At 46.6% G+C, this 18,850-nt stretch overlaps 1 protein-coding gene across 8 annotated transcripts in view; it reads left to right on the top strand.

Moving 5' to 3' along the window:
* The window catches only part of SLC4A4 (solute carrier family 4 member 4), a 310,714-nt gene that overhangs the window by 52,240 nt on the left and 239,624 nt on the right, over positions 1 to 18,850 (top strand). For 7 of the 8 annotated variants that reach the window (XM_053252941.1, XM_053252940.1, XM_053252945.1 and 4 more), the window contains exon 2: positions 4,224 to 4,297. In XM_053252941.1, coding sequence (XP_053108916.1) covers positions 4,224 to 4,297 — 74 coding nt within the window. Of the gene's footprint in view, positions 1 to 4,223; positions 4,298 to 18,228; positions 18,315 to 18,850 lie in introns of those variants that run through there. The other variant, XM_053252946.1, reaches the window with a different exon arrangement.

Raw genomic sequence — 18,850 nt, 5'->3', positions numbered from 1 at the left:
TGTATATATACAGGCAGAATTTGTGCAGTAATCAAGAGAAAAATACAAGTGCATAAGATTTCTGCATAGACTAGAAATTCCTCACCATCTGTTCCAGCTGCTGTTCAGCTGCATTTATAGCAAGCAACTACTTTGCTGCTTAAACAGACACAATGACAGCAGACAGGCAAGAACTACCACAGAGCCTGTTACTTTGTGCACATAACAAAAGATGCATAAATGGCATTGAATAATTTAATGAACACTCTGAACTCCTGGGGAGCCTTCTTTGTACATGTGCGTGAGGGATGGGCGTTGTGCATGTCGCTGTGAAAGTTTGCCTGTGGAGGATGTGATAACTTATTTAATCATACAAGGGGACAGCTCATGGAATATCTTGTTGTCTTTGTGTTGAAAAAGTTGTAGGATTTTCATCTTCACCAAAAGAAGACAGGCATTTGCATGGCAAATGGTGTGTGTGTGTGTGTGTGTGTGTATAAAAGCCTTATTTCTGCACAGGTGCAGGAAATATATTCAGCATCCAATTCAACCTTGGAAATCCATTGCCAGCCAGAAACCTGTGATTAATCTAATCTCAGCTATCTACCCTTGGTCCATGGGTTGAGCACAGCAACATGTTGTTGACAGAAACTCCGTCCATTCAAGGAAGGAGAGTTGTACTCATGCAGTGTTCTTTTCTGCTTGCATGAATGCATCTCTCCTTTCTCTTCCCATAAATATCCCATCCACATTTTTTCACTGGGATCCTGAATCTCCTAGCCCCATGGTAGCCCCATTCACATGTAACGGGAAATGAATGGGGCAGAGGTTGGAGTTCTTGTATGTCCGAATGCAGGGAACCTCTGCCCTACTGGAAAAGTGACCCGAGGTTTCCCTCTCCAAACTCCAGTTTGAACCCTAAGTTTGTGGTACGTTTCACTGTTCCATCTTGAGGTTTACTGCCAGCTGCTGTATGTCTGAACTGAGAACTTAAGGCTGGATTCTCCAAAACTGGAGTTGAGGGAGGAAGCTCTTCCCTCTCTCTGTACTGATTCCAGAGTTCTTCCATCCATGCACAGCCCGTCCCCCCACCTCACTGCAGTCTCCCTGACTGCAGTTCTGGTCCTGAGCGATATGTCCAAATGTTGACAGGTAAGCATGTGGCCGGGGTGTTTGTGTGTGTGGAGAGAAGAGGGCAGAACTGCAGGTCCATTGGACCCTCTCTTCTCCATTATGTGGCAATGTGGCCAGTTTCTCAACATGTGTACAGCTATAAAGAGTTGGTGTTTTTACTGAGTTAGAATATTAGCTCATTAGTCTGTTTAGTAGTGTCAAGAGTGTCAGACAGACAGAGGTCTTTTCAGTCTTGTTACATGAGATCTTTTCACTGGGAAGGCCAGGAATTATACCCGGGACCTTCTCTATGCAAAGTATGTACCCTACCAGGGAGCAGTTGAATGGTATCCCATCCTGAGTTTTGCAACGTGGCACAATGTGATTCTAGAATGGAGCGTCCAGGAACTGAAACATGCAGGTTACAATGAGTGCAACTAATTCATTTATCACCAGGTTGCCAGTTCAGATCCCCGCGGGTATGTTTCCCAGACTATTTTCCCAGATATAGGTGTTTCCCAGAAACACCTATATCAAGCAGCAGCGATATAGGAAGATGCTGAAAGGCATCATCTCCTACTGCGCAGGAGGAGGCAGTGGTAAACCCCTCCTGTATTCTACCAAAGACAACCACAGGGCTCTGTGGTCGCCAGGAGTTGACACTGACTCGATGGCACACTTTACCTTTAGTCCTTAAGAAAGTTTCAAGTTTGGTTCTCATGAAGATAGGATGGACAGTTCAGCAGTTAAAGAAGTGCTTGAAGTTGAGTGTGCATGTGGTTCAGCTCCTTGTTTTGTGGTGTAGATCAGGGATTCTCAACGTTGGGTCCCCAGATGTTATTGGACTTCAACTCCCATAATCCCCAGCCCCACTGACCTTTGGTTGGGGATTATGGGAGTTGAAGTCCAAAAGCTTCTGGGGACCCAATGTTGAGAATCCCTGGTGTAGATAGTTTCCTTCCCTGCTACGCCCCTAGAAATCTTCCTTGTATTTGTGACAATGTGGTCAGAATAGCCCTATGCACATACTGAGTGACATGCAGACTAACACTAGGCTGATGCAACGAATAAAGATATATCCAAGGGAGTCACATAGCTGAGCAGATGCTCAAAGTTGCCCCCCATCTGCTTGCCCAAGCATTGCTCCTGTGCATCAAGGATAGCAGATTGCTTTGCATCATTCCCTGCAATATATCTAGACTGAGAAAATGGCTTCATAGCAGGAAGAGAGCTGGTCTTGTGGTAGCAAGCATGACTTGTCTCTTTAGCTAAGCAGGGTCTGCCCTGGTTGCATATGAACGGGAGACTAGAGGTGTGAGTGAACACAGTAAGATATTCCCCTCAGGGGATGGAGCTGCTCTGGGAAGAACATCTAGGCTCCAAGTTCCTTCCCTGGCATCTCCAAGATGGAGCTGAGGGAGATTCCTCATTTTGGAGAAGCCACTGACAATTTTGGAGAAGCCACTGCCAGTCTGTGTAGACAATACTGAGCGAGATGGACCTATGGGCTGACTCAGTATATGGCAGTTTCCTATGTTCCCATGAGGCATGCTACAGAGTTGCACCAGTACAACATTATTCTGGTACACAAGCTCCCAGCTTTGTGGAAGTAGCTAGCAGAACATCTTTGCACCACTCCAGTATGCATGCACGAATGCAACATTAGTCTGGATGTCAGTCAGTCTTTGCACATGAACTGCTCACCAGTGATAACAGCCACAGTATGAAGCAATTTCAGTGGCTTCCATGCAGTGGCCATAATGTGTATTCTGGCTCCATAGTCATTAATGTGTCCTGAAGACTTCTTGCATTACAGCATAAACTGATATGTCTATATTAAAGATTTAGCATACGCTCACTTAAGCTGCATAATATTTGAGGTGGCTATCTACCTCCTTTGTAATTCATGTAAAAAGGACACGTATCCGCTTAACACACTGAGCAATAGAAGTGGAAATTTTAATGCTAACTTTCAGCATGTATTTCCTGGTTAGCAACTGACCCCCCCCTCCCCCGGAGGACAAATCTGGGAAGCAGCCTAGACTGTGGTGGGCTATCTCCTTTCCTCACTATTCCTTAAACTGGCCTTCTGGCGACATCTCCATATACCTCTTTACCTTTGATTGGCACATGGGGGACCATTTGGGCTGGATTTGGCCCTGGGGCCTCCTGTTGCTGATTCCCGCCTACTCTAGCACGCAAAACAGTCCTGAGATGCTCTGACTTAAGAAGTGGCACTCCTCTTTATATTTAGCAGGGGGTGAGCAACTGGCCCTGTCCAGCCCCAGCACAGCATTCCTTCGGTGGCTGTTGCTGGTGTCTACCTTGTGTTTCTTGACCATGACACCTTGGGGGACAGGGAACCATCTTCTCCTTATTATTCTTTTCCTGTGCAAACTTGTCTCCTCCCTCTGTTGCTGCAAAATCCAGAAAATCTTGAGAGAGCGAGAGCGAGAGAGCATGGTGTATGAATGACCATATGACATATGCAAATCAGCCTGTTGCTCTGATGGCCTGACTTGCTAGAGCTTGGTCTCTGGATAATCCTCAGATGTCAGATTTCCGTAAGGCCAACATGTGACACGCAGCTTTGCCTTGCAGCGAAGAAGTGTGCTGTGCTGGTATTAAGGGGCCGGCTGGAGCCTCGTCCACTTCTGTGCATCCAGGATGTTTGCACACGTCTGCCGGCTTGCACGGAATGTGCATCACCTCCCCTAGACCTTTCTGTGGGCAGCTGTCTCCGAGGAGAACTTGGCAGCGGGGGCTGCTAACCCCTTGGCATGTAATGTAATGCCCAGGCCCCCTGTGCGCCTGTCTGTGTGCTCCGCTCTTTCTCTGTGGCCTCTCTTTCACAATAAGAAAAAGAACAAAGATTGCTCGCTGTGGCGATCTCTCTCCCCACCTGCCTCTGCTGCGATGCCCTCCTGAGGTTAGGAGCTGAGCACCGTGGGACCAGCCAAGCGCCACTGAAAGCTGTATGAAGAAGTGGCGAGCCCAGAGTGAAAAGCGACTCGGCTCTCTTGTAACATGAACAATAGCCTGCAAGTTAACCTGCCCAGGAGCTGGGTCAGTTCTAGCAGCTCCCTCCAGGAGAAGTCTGAACACTCTTTCTTTCTTTTCTACTACTACAGGATGGAGGATGAGGCAGTGCTGGACAGAGGGGCCTCCTTCCTTAAGCATGTGTGTGACGACGAGGAAGTGGAAGGTAAGACATCTTCTGCTTCTGCAGGGGCAAAGGTGGTGTTGGAGGTGTGTGTGTGTGTGTGTGTGTGTGTGTGCTTTAAACAGACCAGTACTTTTTGCCATGAAAGTTCAGGCTATGTTCTAAACAGAGATTTCATTAAATAACTCTGAATATCCTAGTCTGGCACCGTGGTTAAATTTCTAGGTGCCTTGGTCTCCTGGCGCCTGGGATTTGTCCAGCTCTGGAGTAGCACAGCAGTAATAGTGGATAGGGAGGTCTTTTCTTTTCCTTTCTTTTCCTTTTAAAAATTGTTCCAATTTTGAATTTGCGTGTGGATTATTTGTATAGGTTCTGGGTGTATTTCTGAGCTGCTATTTCCTTTCCTCTATCATCGGGTGTTGGGTACGTGGTTTGCTTAGTGGTTGCTAACTCATTTGCAGCTATGTGAGGGATAATGCAGCCGGCAACACGTTTGGTGAAGCTGATGCTAAATGAGGCCGGCAGGGGTGGCTTGGAGAACAGGCCGCTGAGGGCCAGAGGCGGGGCTCGCTCTAAGAGGATCGCTTTTTCTCAGGGTTTCGTTCCGATCAGGACACGGCTTTCGATGACGAGAGAGGCTTTTCCTTCCCACTCTGCCCCTCCCCCCCGCCATAACCTTAGTGAACAGCTCAGTGGAGAAGTTTTCATGTCTGTTCTACAAAGACTAAATAAAGCGATCTATTGAGTTCAGCAAGAACTTCCTTTTCTCCATCCCCCCAGGATAGGCTTTTCCCACTGCAGATAGTCCTATTGAGTGTATCCATGTGTGCTATTTAAAAATTTGGTGCTAGGGTGGAGCTTAATTCCTGTTTCCCATGGACTTGGGCCTTTATGGGGCCTTTTCCCTATGGGCCGTTGTTTCATAGGAACATAGGAAGCTGCCTTCTATGGAGTCAGACCATTGATCCATCTAGCTTAGTATTGTCTACACAGACTGGCAGCAGCTTCTCCAAGGTTACAGGCAGGAGTGTGTCTCATCCCTATCTTGGAGATAGATGCCAGGGAGGGAATCTGGGACCTTCAGCCTTCAAGCTTGCAGATGCTGTTCCCAGAGCAGCCCCATCCTCTAAGGGGAATATCTTACAGTGCTCACAGTTGCCCTGTGGGCTGTCCCATGGGCTTATTGGCGAAGGTATGGAGCACCGGATGGCCATGACACCTCTGCAATTCAGCGCTTTGGCCCTCCAGTATCAACATCTGTTGGATTACAGCTGCTGTCCACTCCAGCCATAGAGGCCAATAGTTAGAGATGATGGGAGTTGTAGTCTAAAACCTGCAGAATGTTGTGCAGCCCTGCAGTATTTTGAAGGGCGGTGTTGGTGTTAGTGTGGGGGTGGCGGACTTCTTTGTGGCACAGGGAAAAAAATGCACTTATTATAATCCTTTTTGGCATGAATTTTCATACCAAGTACCTTCAGGCTTTTAAAAAGGTCAGACACATTGACTGAACAAGGGCCATTTCATAGGTGACATTTTGTTGCGTCGACAAAACACACACATTGTAACACCAGGATTAGTACTGTTATAATGACATTTGAACCCTGTCCTCCTTCCAGGAAGTTCTGGCCTCTCATGTTCCCACATTTTATCCTGATTACTATAAGAAGTAGGCCTTGAAGACAGCAGTATGAGGAAAAGCGTTGTGGGAGCATCATAGCCCCAGGATTCCCAGTCTGGGACCCCTGATGTGGCTGGGCTACAATTCCCACCATCCCCAGCAACCACGGCCAAAGGCTTAGGAACATAGGAAGCTGCCATATACTGAGTCAGACCATTGGTCTATCTAGCTCAGTAGTGTCTACCCAGACTGGCAGCGGCTTCTCCAAGACTGTAGGCAGGAATCTCTTTGAGCCTTATCTTGGAGATGCTGCCAGGGAGGGAACATGGAACCTAGATGCTCTTCCCAGAGCGGCTCCATCCCCTGAGGGGAATATCTTCCAGTGCTCACACTTCAAGCCTCCCATTCATATCCAACCAGGGCAGATCCTGCTTAGCTAAGGGGACAAGCCATGCTTGCTGCCACAAAACCAGCTCTTCTTCCAAGAGGAAATCTGTTCAGACAATGTTCTAGTGGGAAGGGGGTTTCACAGCTGGGAGGCAAACATCAAAGGTCTCTTTCCCTCTCCCCTTCTCCCTCTGTGTTGCCTTTGCTCTTTTACCTTTGGTCACAAGCAAGATACACAAAAGACATAGGAAGCTGCCCTCTACTGAGTCAGACCATTGGTCCACTTAGCTCAGTACTGCCTACACAGACTGTCAGGGGCTCTCCAAGGTTTCAGGCAGGAGTCTCTCCCAGCCCTACCTGGAGATGCCAGAGCAAGGAATGGACCTCAGAACCTTTGGTTTGTAAGCAGATGCTCTACCACTGAGCTATGGCCCCATCCCCTAAGGGGACTGTCTTACAGCGGACTGTGCTCACATGTAGTTGCCCATCCAAATGCAAACCAAGGCAGGCCCAATTCATCCATCCAAATGCAAACCAATTCATGCTCACTACCACAAGACCAGCTTGGCTCTCCATTGATCCAAGAGATTGAAGAGAACCCATTTTACTCTTGTGTGGCAGCTGTTGAGGCATTCCTATCTTGCAGTACCATCTAACATAAGAATAACTTCGGTCTAAGAAGTGCTGTTAAGCCACCTAATGGCTTAGCGGGGAAATGACTTGAGTAGCAAGCCAGAGGTTGCCGGTTCGAATCCCCGCTAGTATGCTTCCCAGACTATGGGAAACACCTACCGGTATATCAGGCACCAGCAATATAGGAAGATACTGAAAGGCATCATCTCATACTGTGCGGGAGGAGGCAATGGTGAACCCCTCCTGTATTCTACCAAAGACAACCACAGGGTTCTGTGGTCGCCAGGTGTCAACACTGACACGACAGCACACTTTACCTTTTAATAAGTGCTGTTAGGTATAATAGTAGAATAGGTGTAATAGGAAGGTTTTACTTTAGCACCAGTTCTAACGACTGTTCTAAGGTGAAGTGTGCCGTCAAGTCAGTTTCGACTCCTGGCACCCACAGAGCCCTGTGGTTGTCTTTGGTAGAATGCTGGAGGGGTTTACCATTGTTATCTCCCATGCAGTATGAGATGATGCCTTTCAGCATCTGCCTATATCGCTGCTGCCCGATATAGTACCAGCGGCTATTTGAACTGGCAACCTTCTGCTTGTTAGTCAAGCATTTCCCCACTGTGCCACTGAAGGCTTCAACGACTGTCCCAGTATACACAAAATAGCACTATTCTAAACAGTTGTCATACTTGAGAGCCATATTGCACAGCGTGTTATATGAATGAATGAATATGTCATACTGTATATCCGTGAGTGTTTAAAATACAGGACTGTAGTTTTTTGTAAAGGGTTAAAGAAAATGTTTGTTTTGAAGCCACCAGATTGAAGTTGCTTCAGTTGCATGCTGCTTGTTGAAAATATGCCGCTGCCTTATACCAAGTCAGATCTTTGGTCCATCTAGCTCAGCACTGTCTACACTGACTGGCAGGGACTCTCCGGTTGACTCCAGGTGAAAGACTGGGTGACTATCCCAGTCTTACCTTGGCGATGTCAGGGATTGGGCTGGGATCCTCTGCATGCCAGACACACACACTTTATTTATTTATTATTTTATTTTTACATTTATATCCCACTCTTCCTCCAAGGAGCCCAGAGCAGTGTACTACATGCTTAGGTTTCTCTTTCACAACAACCCTGTGAAGTAGGCTAGGCTGAGAGAGAAGCGACTGGCCCAGAGTCACCCAGCTAGTATCATGGCTGAATGGGGATTTGAACTCGGGTCTCCCCGGTCCTAGTCCAGCACTCTAACCACTACAACACGCTGGCTCCCACACTCACCTCCACTTGGCTCTTGAGTTATGAGCCCTACTGTGAGCGACGGCCTCCTCTTCAGTGTGTGCTGTTGTAATAAACCGGACATGCGGGTGTGCCGCAAACATGGCATTTCTAAAAATCAAAAACAGAACCTCCCTCCGCTGTCCTAAATGTGCTCCACATTGCACGCATCCCCAAAGAGCACCAGCCTTCTGTTCCAGCCCAGTGAGGCGGGAGAGGAGAAGTGGAAGGCGGAGTAGACCTTTAATTCATGGTGAACGCTCCCCCTGCTCCTGCCCGGCATCGGGCATGGCCAATGAGCCACATGACCCGCCCCCTGATGTTCATCTGGCTGCCATGCAGGTGCACCGGCCATCTGTGTGGTGGGGGCGGAGTGCGTGGCTTGTTGGCCATGCGGGGTGGCAGTGGGGTGGGGAGTTTTTACTGGGAGTTAAAGCTGTGCTCCACCTTCCTTCCTGCCCTTCCTGCCCCGGACTCCACGAGCTGCCATTGGTTCTGTGGTCAAGTGCACGGTGGAGAACCACGTATTGTGCTAGACTTGTTCTTAGTGTCTATCCCATGACAGAGGAATTGTGGGCCTCTCTTCGCTCATCTTTTCTATGCTTTGCTTGCTGGTAAAGACCGATTTCTCCTCCCTAGGCTCTCCAGTGAATAAGAATGAAAGGCAATGAAGGGCAGTGTCAAAGGGAACCTGTTGGCATTGCTTTCAGTTGCTGGCTCTTGTCTCCAGCAGGCTATCCGGTCCTAGTCCTACTGAACTGGAATAAAATATCCAGAGAGGTTCCTGGCTTTGTTCCTTTTCCTCCTTGCCCCATGAGTTTTTAGCAAGGGGTGCAACGATGGAGCAGAATCCTCTTCCTGGTACATTCTTTTCTAGATAGGCAATCTTAGTCCTAAATTCCTAACCTGGTGGAGTTTCAGATGTATGTTACAAGATAATCCAATTTTGCAGGAAAGGGAAAACATTAGAGCTCCATCTGAGATAAGGCTTTGGCTCAGCAAGTGTGAATTCCTATCAACCTTTTGGCAACTCCTATGACTTCATCGGGGAGTGGAGAATACCAGATTTCTCATTTGACAGGCCAGTTACTGGAATATTGGAGGAAGTGGGATGGGGCCACAGGGGTCTTGGGCTGTTGACTTTTTGTTCCGTAACAGGACTGATGGATCTTGAGTGGTTGGTACAGAAAGTTAGTAAGAACCTTTGTAGCAGGAAAAGCAGATTAACATGCCTTCCATTAACATAGATCGAATTCAGCCACAAATTATTTGCAATATTTCTTTTGTGGTGAGGTTATTAGACTGAGTGCTTTTGGGAGGTTTATCCCCTGCCACCGCACCCTATTCCTTCTTCCAGCAATTGCAGGGACTTCTTTGTTGTCTTCCGATGCAATTCAAAATGTTGAATTAATCTATACAGCCTTCAGGGGCTTGGGATGGGATCTTGTTACCTTACTGACAGCAGCTCCATCTTTGCAGATGTTGAGCGTGGTACAATGTAGGTAGGGATCAGTAACCGGAGGCTGCTGGGCCAAATCTGGTCTCTTTAGGGGTTCTGCCTGACACCCAGTTCCAAGCTTGGAGCCAGGAGAGAGGGGTGTGTGTGTGTGTGTGTGTGTGTGTGTGTGTGTGTGTGTGCGCGCACGCACGGGGGAACTATAATCTGATGCACCAGGATTTAACAACAGGATGCTTTGGGGATCAGAGCTAGGGGGCCTCTTATCTCTACTTCTGGCTTCATTCACAACTCTCCAGCTAATCTGGTTGCCAAGTTGGGGTATAGTGCTTCTGTCATTGGTCCTAAAAAATTATATAGGAAGCTGCCTTCTACCGAGTCAGAACCTTGGTCCATCTTGCTCAGTATTGTCTACGCAGACTGGCAGCGACTTCTCCAAGGTTACAGGCAGGAGTGTGTCTCAGCCCTATCTTGGAGATAGATGCCAGGGAGGGAATCTGGGACCTTCAGCCTGCAAGCATGCAGATGCTCTTCCCAGAGTGGCCCCATCCTCTAAGGGGAATATCTTACAGTGCTCTCACATGTAGGCTCCTATTCAAATGCAAACCCGGGTGGACCCTGCCTAGCAAAGGGGACAATTCATGCTTGCTACCATGGAAGCCTGTCCTTTAACTCCTGTCCAGCCTTTTTAGATATTTTTGGCTTCTAGGAAAGGTGCACAACTGACCCTTCTGAGATTAACACACACTAGTTGCATGTCTGGCTGAATCAAATACAAAAGGGAAGGGGATGGGGACAGGTGTTTGGAAGGGGATAGGTGTTGTGGAATGGGGAACACCTTGCAGAAGAGAGCTGGTCTTGTGGTAGCAAGCATGACGTCCCCTTAGCTAAGCAGGGTCTGCCCTGGTTGCATATGAAAGGGAGACTAGAAGTGTGAATACTGTCAGATCTTCCCCTCAGGGGATGGAGCCACTCTGGGGAGAGCATCTAGGTTCCCAGTTCCCTCCCTGGCATCTCCAAGATAGGCTGAAAGAAATTCCTGTCTGCAACCTTGGAGAAGCCACTGCCAGTCTGTGTAGACAATACTGAGCCAGATGGACCTGTGGTCTGACTCAGTATATGGAAGCTTCTTATATTCCTGAGAGAGGCTGTATGTCTCCATGGATGAGTAATTGGGATAACATTCCCTTTCTCCAATCTAGTCCCACGTGGTTGACCCCTTGAAAATAGTGATGTGTGGATGGCTGGCATCATATGTCTTTGCCTACACTACTTACTTGCAAGGGGATGTGTATTTGCATTCACATTAGGGTACATGTCCCCATTCACATTCTGCCCCAGCTGTTCTAAGCATAACTGCATGGGGCTATCAATGCAGCCCAGGGCATCGAGGTGCCTGCTTAGTGGCTTTGGCAACAGCATGAATACGAATGTGATGAATATTTATATACCACTTTTCAACAAAGGTTCTCAAAGTGGTTTGTGTAGATATAAATATAATAAGTAAAATGGCCCCCTGTCCCTAAACGGCTCACAATCTTAAAAAGAAACATAAGATGAAAGACACCAGCACTGGAGGGATGCTGTGCTGGGGAAGGATAAGGCCAGCTGCTCTCCCCTTGCTAAATAAAGAGAATCACAACTTTAAAAAGGTGCCTCTTTGCTCATTTAGCATGTGATAAGGACATGTTCCCTCTTCCCTCCCATGCAGTGAGTGGGCAGTGGGATGACTTTGTTTGCCCTGGGCGACATTGTTATGTAGGAACATAGGAAGCTGCCATATACTGAGTCAGACCATTGGTCTATCTAGCTCAGTATTGTCTACACAGACTGGCAGTGGCTTCTCCAAGGTTGTAGGCAGGAATCTCACTTAGCTCTTTCTTGGAGATGCTGCCAGGGAGGGAACTTGGAACCTTCTGTTCTTCCCAGAGCGGCTCCATCCTGTAAGGGAAATATCTTACAGTGCTCACACATCAAGCCTCCCATTCATATGCAACCAGGGCAGACCCTGCTTAGCTAAGGAGTCAAGTCATGCTTCCTACCATAAGACCAAGTCTCCTCTCCTTAGACCAGTTCTTCTCTTCTTAGTAGCCAAAATGGTATGTAGCCAAAATTGTTACAGCCAAAGTTGTGATGTTGGCATGCTTGCTCTGTGAACCCTGATGGGGTAGGTTGATGCAATGGGGCAGCCTTTCAAGTAGAAATAAAAATGTGCTTCTGTAGTAGATGGGGGCAGGGAGGGAAACCCTGGCTGTGAAAAGGGATGAAAATTGCACAAAAGGTGGCAGGTAGGGTGTGTGTCTTTTGTGCACTGTTTTGTTCCTCCTTGCAAAAATTTGGTGCGGCATGCCTCAGATGATTGGCGAACGATGACGTATATAGAAATGCTGTTTTATATTGGCCTTGCCTTTTAAAGCCTTTCCAGTTTAAGTAGGAGCCAAGCAGTGTTGCCTGATTAGAAGGGATCATGGCAATGCAAGTTTGGTAACTTCTCTAATCTCTCACACTTGCAAAGAAGAGAGGAAGAAATGAAGCCTACGCATCTGAGAGTAGGAAGGAAGTGTCCTGCCACAGGTTTAGAGTTGATAGCTTTATTTTATTTATTTATTATTTATTTAAAATAGTTATACCTTGCCCCTCCGGTACACTACTGCTCAGGGCGGATCACAACAATAAAATAGATACAATATACAATAAAAGTAATAAAACTAACCAAATTGAGTACACGAGTTAAAAGCCAGGTTAAAAACTGCGATTAGTATAAAGTTAAAATAAAAAAAATATTTAAAAAGCTAAAAACTGAGAGTTATAAAAACTATCAGTCAATCAGGTTTTTTTTAATTACAGCCGTTGGCCAGCCAAGAGTTATAAAAACTAAAGAACCTACCAGATATAACAAAAAATGGAGCATTAAAAAGCCTCCTTTTAAAAGGTGTGTTTTTAGTTGTTCTTTAAAAACACTGAGGGAGGGAGCACGGCAAAGCTCTTCAGGGAGGGTGTTCCAAAGACGAGGGGCCACAACTGAAAAGTCCGTGTCTCTAGTCCCCGTCAACTGGATCTCTGTTAGTGTCAGGGCCATGAGCAGGGCCTGAGTCAATGAATGGAGGGCCATGGCAGTTTCATATGGGCAAATGCGGTCTGACAGGTACCCCGGCCCCAAGCCGTGTAGAGCTTTAAAGGTCAAGACCAGCACCTTGAATCTAGCCCAGAAGCGGACTGGTAACCAATGAAGCTGCTGCAGGATGCATATGATACTCATGAAACGACTTGCACCCACAAGCATCCTTGCGGCAGCATTTTGGACCAGCTGAAGCTTCTGAACAGTCTTAAGGGCAGCCCCACATAGAGCACATTGCAGTAGTCCAATCTGGATGCTACCATGAGTGACTGAGGTCAGGTCCAACTTCTACAAGTAGGGTCGCAGCTGGCGTACCAGCCGTAGTTGGTAAAAGGCACTTCTGCACACCGTCGCCACCTGCGCCTCCAAGGACAACGTCAGGTCTACCCCAGAAGTACTTGACTCTCTCTGCACTAACAATAAGGCCTTCCATGGATTGGAGAGTTGGTCTTGCAGTTGTGAATGTGACCTCTACTAAGCAAGGTCCACCTTGGTTTACACTTGGATGGGTGGCTACATGTGAGCTCTGCCTGCTGTGTAAGATATTCCCCTTAGGGGTTCCGGCTGTAATAGAGCATCTGCTTTGCATGCAGAAGGTCCCAGGCTCACTCCCTGGCATCTAGGGCGTGGGCTCTAGAGGTTTCCAGGAGGAGCTGGATGGCCATCTCTCAGGGCCAGATTCCTGCACTAAGCTGGGGATTGAACTGAAAGACCTCCAAGCTCTTGCAACCATCAGACTGTATGTGTAGGCATGGTATGGGTGATGGTGGTGGTCATCACTGGCCCTCTGCTTTACAGAAGGCGAGCACCAAGAGGAGAGCTGGTCTTGCAGTAGCGAGCGTGAATTGTCCCCTCTGCTAAGCAAGTATGCAGAATATCCCCTCGGCTGTATGGTATTCGCTGCAGGGGCTGTTGCCGGCGGCTTCCTCTTTTGGAACAAGCATCCTGTAGGCAGCAATTCAGTGCCCAATGGGTGTGACGTGGGCCCTAGTTCTGTGCCTTCCTAGGAAGCTGAGAATGGATGAAGCACATTTTTTGGAGCTTGCGATGGAGCAGCGTGTGTTGCAAGGGCTCCTTTCCTTTGTTCTGCACTTCTGCCCTAAAATCAGACCCTCTTGTAGCCAAAGTCTTCTGCAGTTGCATGTGAATCTCTTTAAAGACCTCGGAGGTCATTTATATAAAAGATTACACTGACCTTTGGAAGATACTTAAGTTCCAAAGGCCTGATTAGACATTATCAGGCTCCTAGCCTGTCACATACATGATATTTTGTCACCCTTTGTCTGGGAGTTGCAGGTTGGGAAGCACCTTATCAGTATCCTCCCTTCTATAAAAGAATTAATCAAAATCTTGAAATAAAAGGTCTGTGCTGAATCATCGGTTAAATGTGCTTATCTGGGTAGACCGAGTGTGGAAATTGAGGGGTGTGTTATGCTTTAGCAGTTGTGTTAACTGTATTAGCAGTTGTGTTATGCTTTATATAACAGACTCCTTTTTGCATTATTATATTATAATTATTATTATTATTTACATTTATATCCCGCTCTTCCTCCAAGGAGTCCAGAGCGGTGTACTACATACTTTAGTTTCTCCTCACAACAACCCTGTGAAGTAGGTTAGGCTGAGAGAGAAGCGACTGGCCCAGAGTCACCCAGCAAGTATCATGGGTGAATGGGGATTTGAACTCGGGTCTCCCCGGTGCTATTCCAGCACTCTAACCACTATATCACGCTGTCTCTCTATGATAACAGCTGTGCAGATTCTGCAGTTTGCATGGGAGCGACCGTAAATCTCAGCTAGCTTTCTTTCTTTCTTTCTTTCTTTCTTTCTTTCTTTCTTTCTTTCTTTCTTTCTTTCTTTCTTTCTTTCTTTCTTTTCTTCTTTAAAAAATCAAGTTTTTAACTGTTTGCCAAAAAGAAATATTGAATGCCTATTCCTGTAATGACTCAGTATGCAGTGCTGTGAGCCCTTTAAGAGAAGAGATTGTATCTTAGTGGTAAAGCCCATTGGGCACATGCTGGAGGTTTGAAGTTCAATCCTTGACATCTCCAAGTATATGTGTGTGTGTGTGTGTGTGTGTGTGTGTGTGTGTGTGTATATATATATATATATATATATATATATATATATATATATATATATATATAAATTTTAATATATTTTTATACCATCCAAAACTTAAATCTCTGGGCGGTTCACAACCAGATAAAAACAAAGATAAAACGTTATTTCAAAACAAAACAAAACAAAACTTAAAACACAGCAATTTAAAAACAATTTAAAAAACAATATTCTAAAAACAACATTAAAATAATTAAAACAATATCAGTTATAAGCCTGGTTGAACAGATGTGTCTTTAGAGACTTTTAAAAAATTGTAAAAGATGGGGAGGCTCTTATTTCACTAGGGAGCGCATTCCAAAGCCTTGGGGCAGCCACGGAGAAGGCCCGTCCCTGAGTAGCCACCAGACAAGCCGGTGGCAAATGCAGACAGACCTCTCCTGATGATCTCAATGGGCGGTGGGGTTCATGATGAAGAAGATGTTCTCTTAAATACCCAGGGCCCAAGCTGTTTAGGGCTTTATAGATTATGACTAGCACCTTGTATTTTGCCCGGAAACATTTTGGCAGCCAGTGTAACTCCTTTAATACGGGAGTAATATGGTCTCTCCTAGATGACCCAGAGACCAGCCTGGCTGCCGCATTCTGGACCAACTGTAGTTTCCGGACCACGTACAAGGGCAGCCCCACATAGAGCGCATTGCAGTAATCCAGTCTGGAGGTTACCAGCAGATGTATCACTGTTTTGAGGTCATCTGTCTCAAGAAACTGGCGCAGCTGGCGTATCAGCCGAAGCTGATAGAAGGCACCTCTGGCCACTGCCTCAACCTGGGACACCAGGGAGAGACTTGGATCCAGAAGCACCCCTAGACTGCATACCTGTTCCTTCTGGGGAAGTGTGACCCCATCCAGAACAGGCAGATCAAAATCATCTCTCGAGTTCCGACCCCGCACAATGAGTATCTCCGTCTTATCTGGATTCAGTCTCAGTTTGTTATCCCTCATCCAACCCATTACTGCCTCCAGACAGGCATTTAGGGAGGTTATGCCCTCTCCTGATGATGCTGACATGGAGAAATAGATTTGGATGTCATCAGCATACTGATAACACCCAGCACCAAATCTCCTGATGATCTCTCCCAGTGGTTTCATGTAGATGTTAAACAACATCGGAGACAATATGGAGCCCTGAGGGACACCATACAAAAGTTCAGATTTTGAAGAACAACAGTCTCCAAGGGACACTATCTGAAACCTGCCCGAGAGGTAGGAGCAGAACCACTGCAGAGCAGTGCCTCCCACCCCCAACCCCCTCAGACGCTCCAGAAGGATACTATGGTTGATAGTATCGAAAGCCTCCGAGAGGTCCGGAAAGACCAACAGAGTCACACTTCCTCTGTCAATTCCCAGTTGGAGATCATCCATCAGGCCAACCAAGGCAGTTTCCACCCCATAGCCAGCCCGAAAGCCAGTTTGAAATGGCTCTAGATAATCCGTTTCCTCCAAGACTGTCTGGAGCTGGGAGGCCACCACCCTCTCAATTACCTTGCCCAGCCATGGAAGGTTGGAGACAGGCCTGTAATTACTCAGCTCCGAGGGATCCGAGGTAGGCTTCTTCAGAAGCGGTCTAATAATTGCCTCCTTAAGACTAGGAGGCATCCTACCTTCCCTCAGAGATGCATTTATGATCTTTACAAGGCCTTCTACAACAACCTCCCTGCTAGATTGAACAAGCCATGTTGGGCAGGGGTCAAGAGGACAGGTGGTGGGGTGCACCATTCCAATCAGCTTGTCCACATCCTCAGGAGTCACAAACTGGAACTGATCCAACCTAACCACATAAGAGGAGTCGCTGGAGACCTCCACATCAGACACTGAAGTAATTGTGGAGATGGAATCTAAGTCGGCCCGAATACGAGAGATTTTTTGCACAAAGAATTCATTAAACACATCACAGCGGGTGGTAGATGGTTCCAGATTCTGATTCAAGGGAGGAGGGACACATACTAGCCCCCTCACAACCCTGGACAACTCCGCTGGACGTGAACTTGCGAATGCAATACGGGCAGAAAAGAATCACAAGAAGTAGGACTGGGAAAGGCTCTTTACCTGCTTCCTGTCATTGTGGACAGTAAGGGAAATGACTTGACTAGCGAGCCAGAGGTTGCCGGTTCAAATCCCCATTGTTATGTTTCCCAGACTATGGGAAACACCTATATCAGGCAGCAGTGAGATATGAAGATGCTGAAAGGCATCGTCTCATACTGCATGTGAGATGGCAATGGTAAACCTCTCCTGTATTCTACCAAAGAAAACCACGGGGTTCTGTGATCTCCAGGAGTCGACACCGACCCAACATCACACTTTATTTTACTACTACAGTGGTCCCTCGACTTACGTAGTTAATCCGTTCCGAACGCACGTTCGTAGGTCGAAATTTTCGTAAGTCGAAAAGCGCACCCACGGAGGTCTGGAAACATTCGAAAGTCGAGGAAGCCGCATCTAAACCGGCAACCACTTCTGGTCATTTTTGTCGTTCGTAAGTCGAAAACTACGGATGTCGAGTAGTTCGTAAGTCGAGGGACCACTGTACTACTATGAATAGGTGGGATTATGGTCTGACTGAGTATAAGGCAGCTTCATATGTGCGTGCTTATTTGTTTGGGGATATTTATTTACTACAATGATGAGGAATATTTAGATATCACTTCTCAACAACAACAAAATAGCGGTTGGCTTCTCATGAGAACAGCCTCTGTGTAAATGTGATGGTACCATATTATTGTCCTATCAGGAGAAACATGTTTTCATATAAACTGACCTTTTTAAATCTAAGGTGTCTGGGACACCCTGGGCCCTGGAGCTTACCTGAAATTCTCCCCCCATCAAGAATCTGAAAGGCGGAACGTTGACTTGCTTTTGCTGCTGTCTCCAGCATTCTGAATTCCTTTTTGACTCTCCTCTCTCTCTCCATGTTTTTAGCTAGAGGGCTCTCTGGTCCTACCTTGGCAACGTCTTGCAGTTTGTCAGGTTCTGCTGTGATGTCTTTGGCTGTGTTTGTGAGTGGCATAACCCAATTCCCATGCTGCTCAGTGTCGCCCAGCCAACCATTCTCTCTGTCCCAGTTCTTGGGCAGCCACCTGCTACTCTTGGATCTCCAGACAGGGTGTATTCAAGAGAGCGTTTTGCTCTAAATCTCGCCTCTTTCTGGTTTTTGAAATGTTAGCAAGGATGGGAGAAGTGGTGGTAGTGAAAATTGCCTGCTAGTTTTCCCTGCTCTTGACGGTGGCAGAGTGACATTATCGTCTCTGCCTGTGAGCTTTGCTCCACCAACTCTGGCATTAGCAGCCCAGGGATCTTCTGTTTCTTTAAGCAGATCTGGTTTTTCCTCTTTTGCTGCCTCTCCGGCAAAATTCCTCGCAGTCCACCTGCACAGTTTCACCACTCTCTCCCTCTTCCTTCAGGTTCCTCAGGATCCAGCTTTTTCGATGAAATCATGGGCTCAGCCTTGCCCGTAAGGAAGAGTAATTCCATTTTGCATACCCATCTCCTATTACATTTCATTCCCTCCTTCCCATCCTTTTGTCGTCTCCCACCACTTTTGAAATGTATATCCCTGGGGCAGGGAATTATTTCTTTTTCTGAAGCTAGTACCATGCACAGTGATGGTATTATAGGAACAGATAAGGAGCACATTTGGTAGGAACATAACATCAGGATAGAAAGCAAAAGCAAGTGAAATCTTGGCTTTTTACCCTGGTTTTTGTTGCTGCTGCTCTGTATTTTATGGTTCCATTGTGTACCTTAAAAATTTTTTTTAATTAGATTTGTATTTTTATATTCCAGTTCAATATTTCTATTGTATAACTGTTTTATAGTCTTATATTGTTTTAATTGTTTTGTAAACTGCTGTGAGATTGTTTTGATGAAAGGCAGTATAAAAGTTTAATGACAAATAAAATAAGATAAATAAAAGGGTGATTCTAAGGACAGTAGCAGTGGCTGCATATTTGGCAGAAACGGCTGTTTCCTTCAGCTGTTGTTGCTGCA

This window comes from Hemicordylus capensis, chromosome 5 (genome assembly GCF_027244095.1).
Source record: "Hemicordylus capensis ecotype Gifberg chromosome 5, rHemCap1.1.pri, whole genome shotgun sequence".
Lineage (NCBI taxonomy): Eukaryota > Metazoa > Chordata > Lepidosauria > Squamata > Cordylidae > Hemicordylus > Hemicordylus capensis.
Note: the sequence above shows the minus strand (reverse complement) of the source record. Positions and strands in the feature narration are given on the sequence as shown.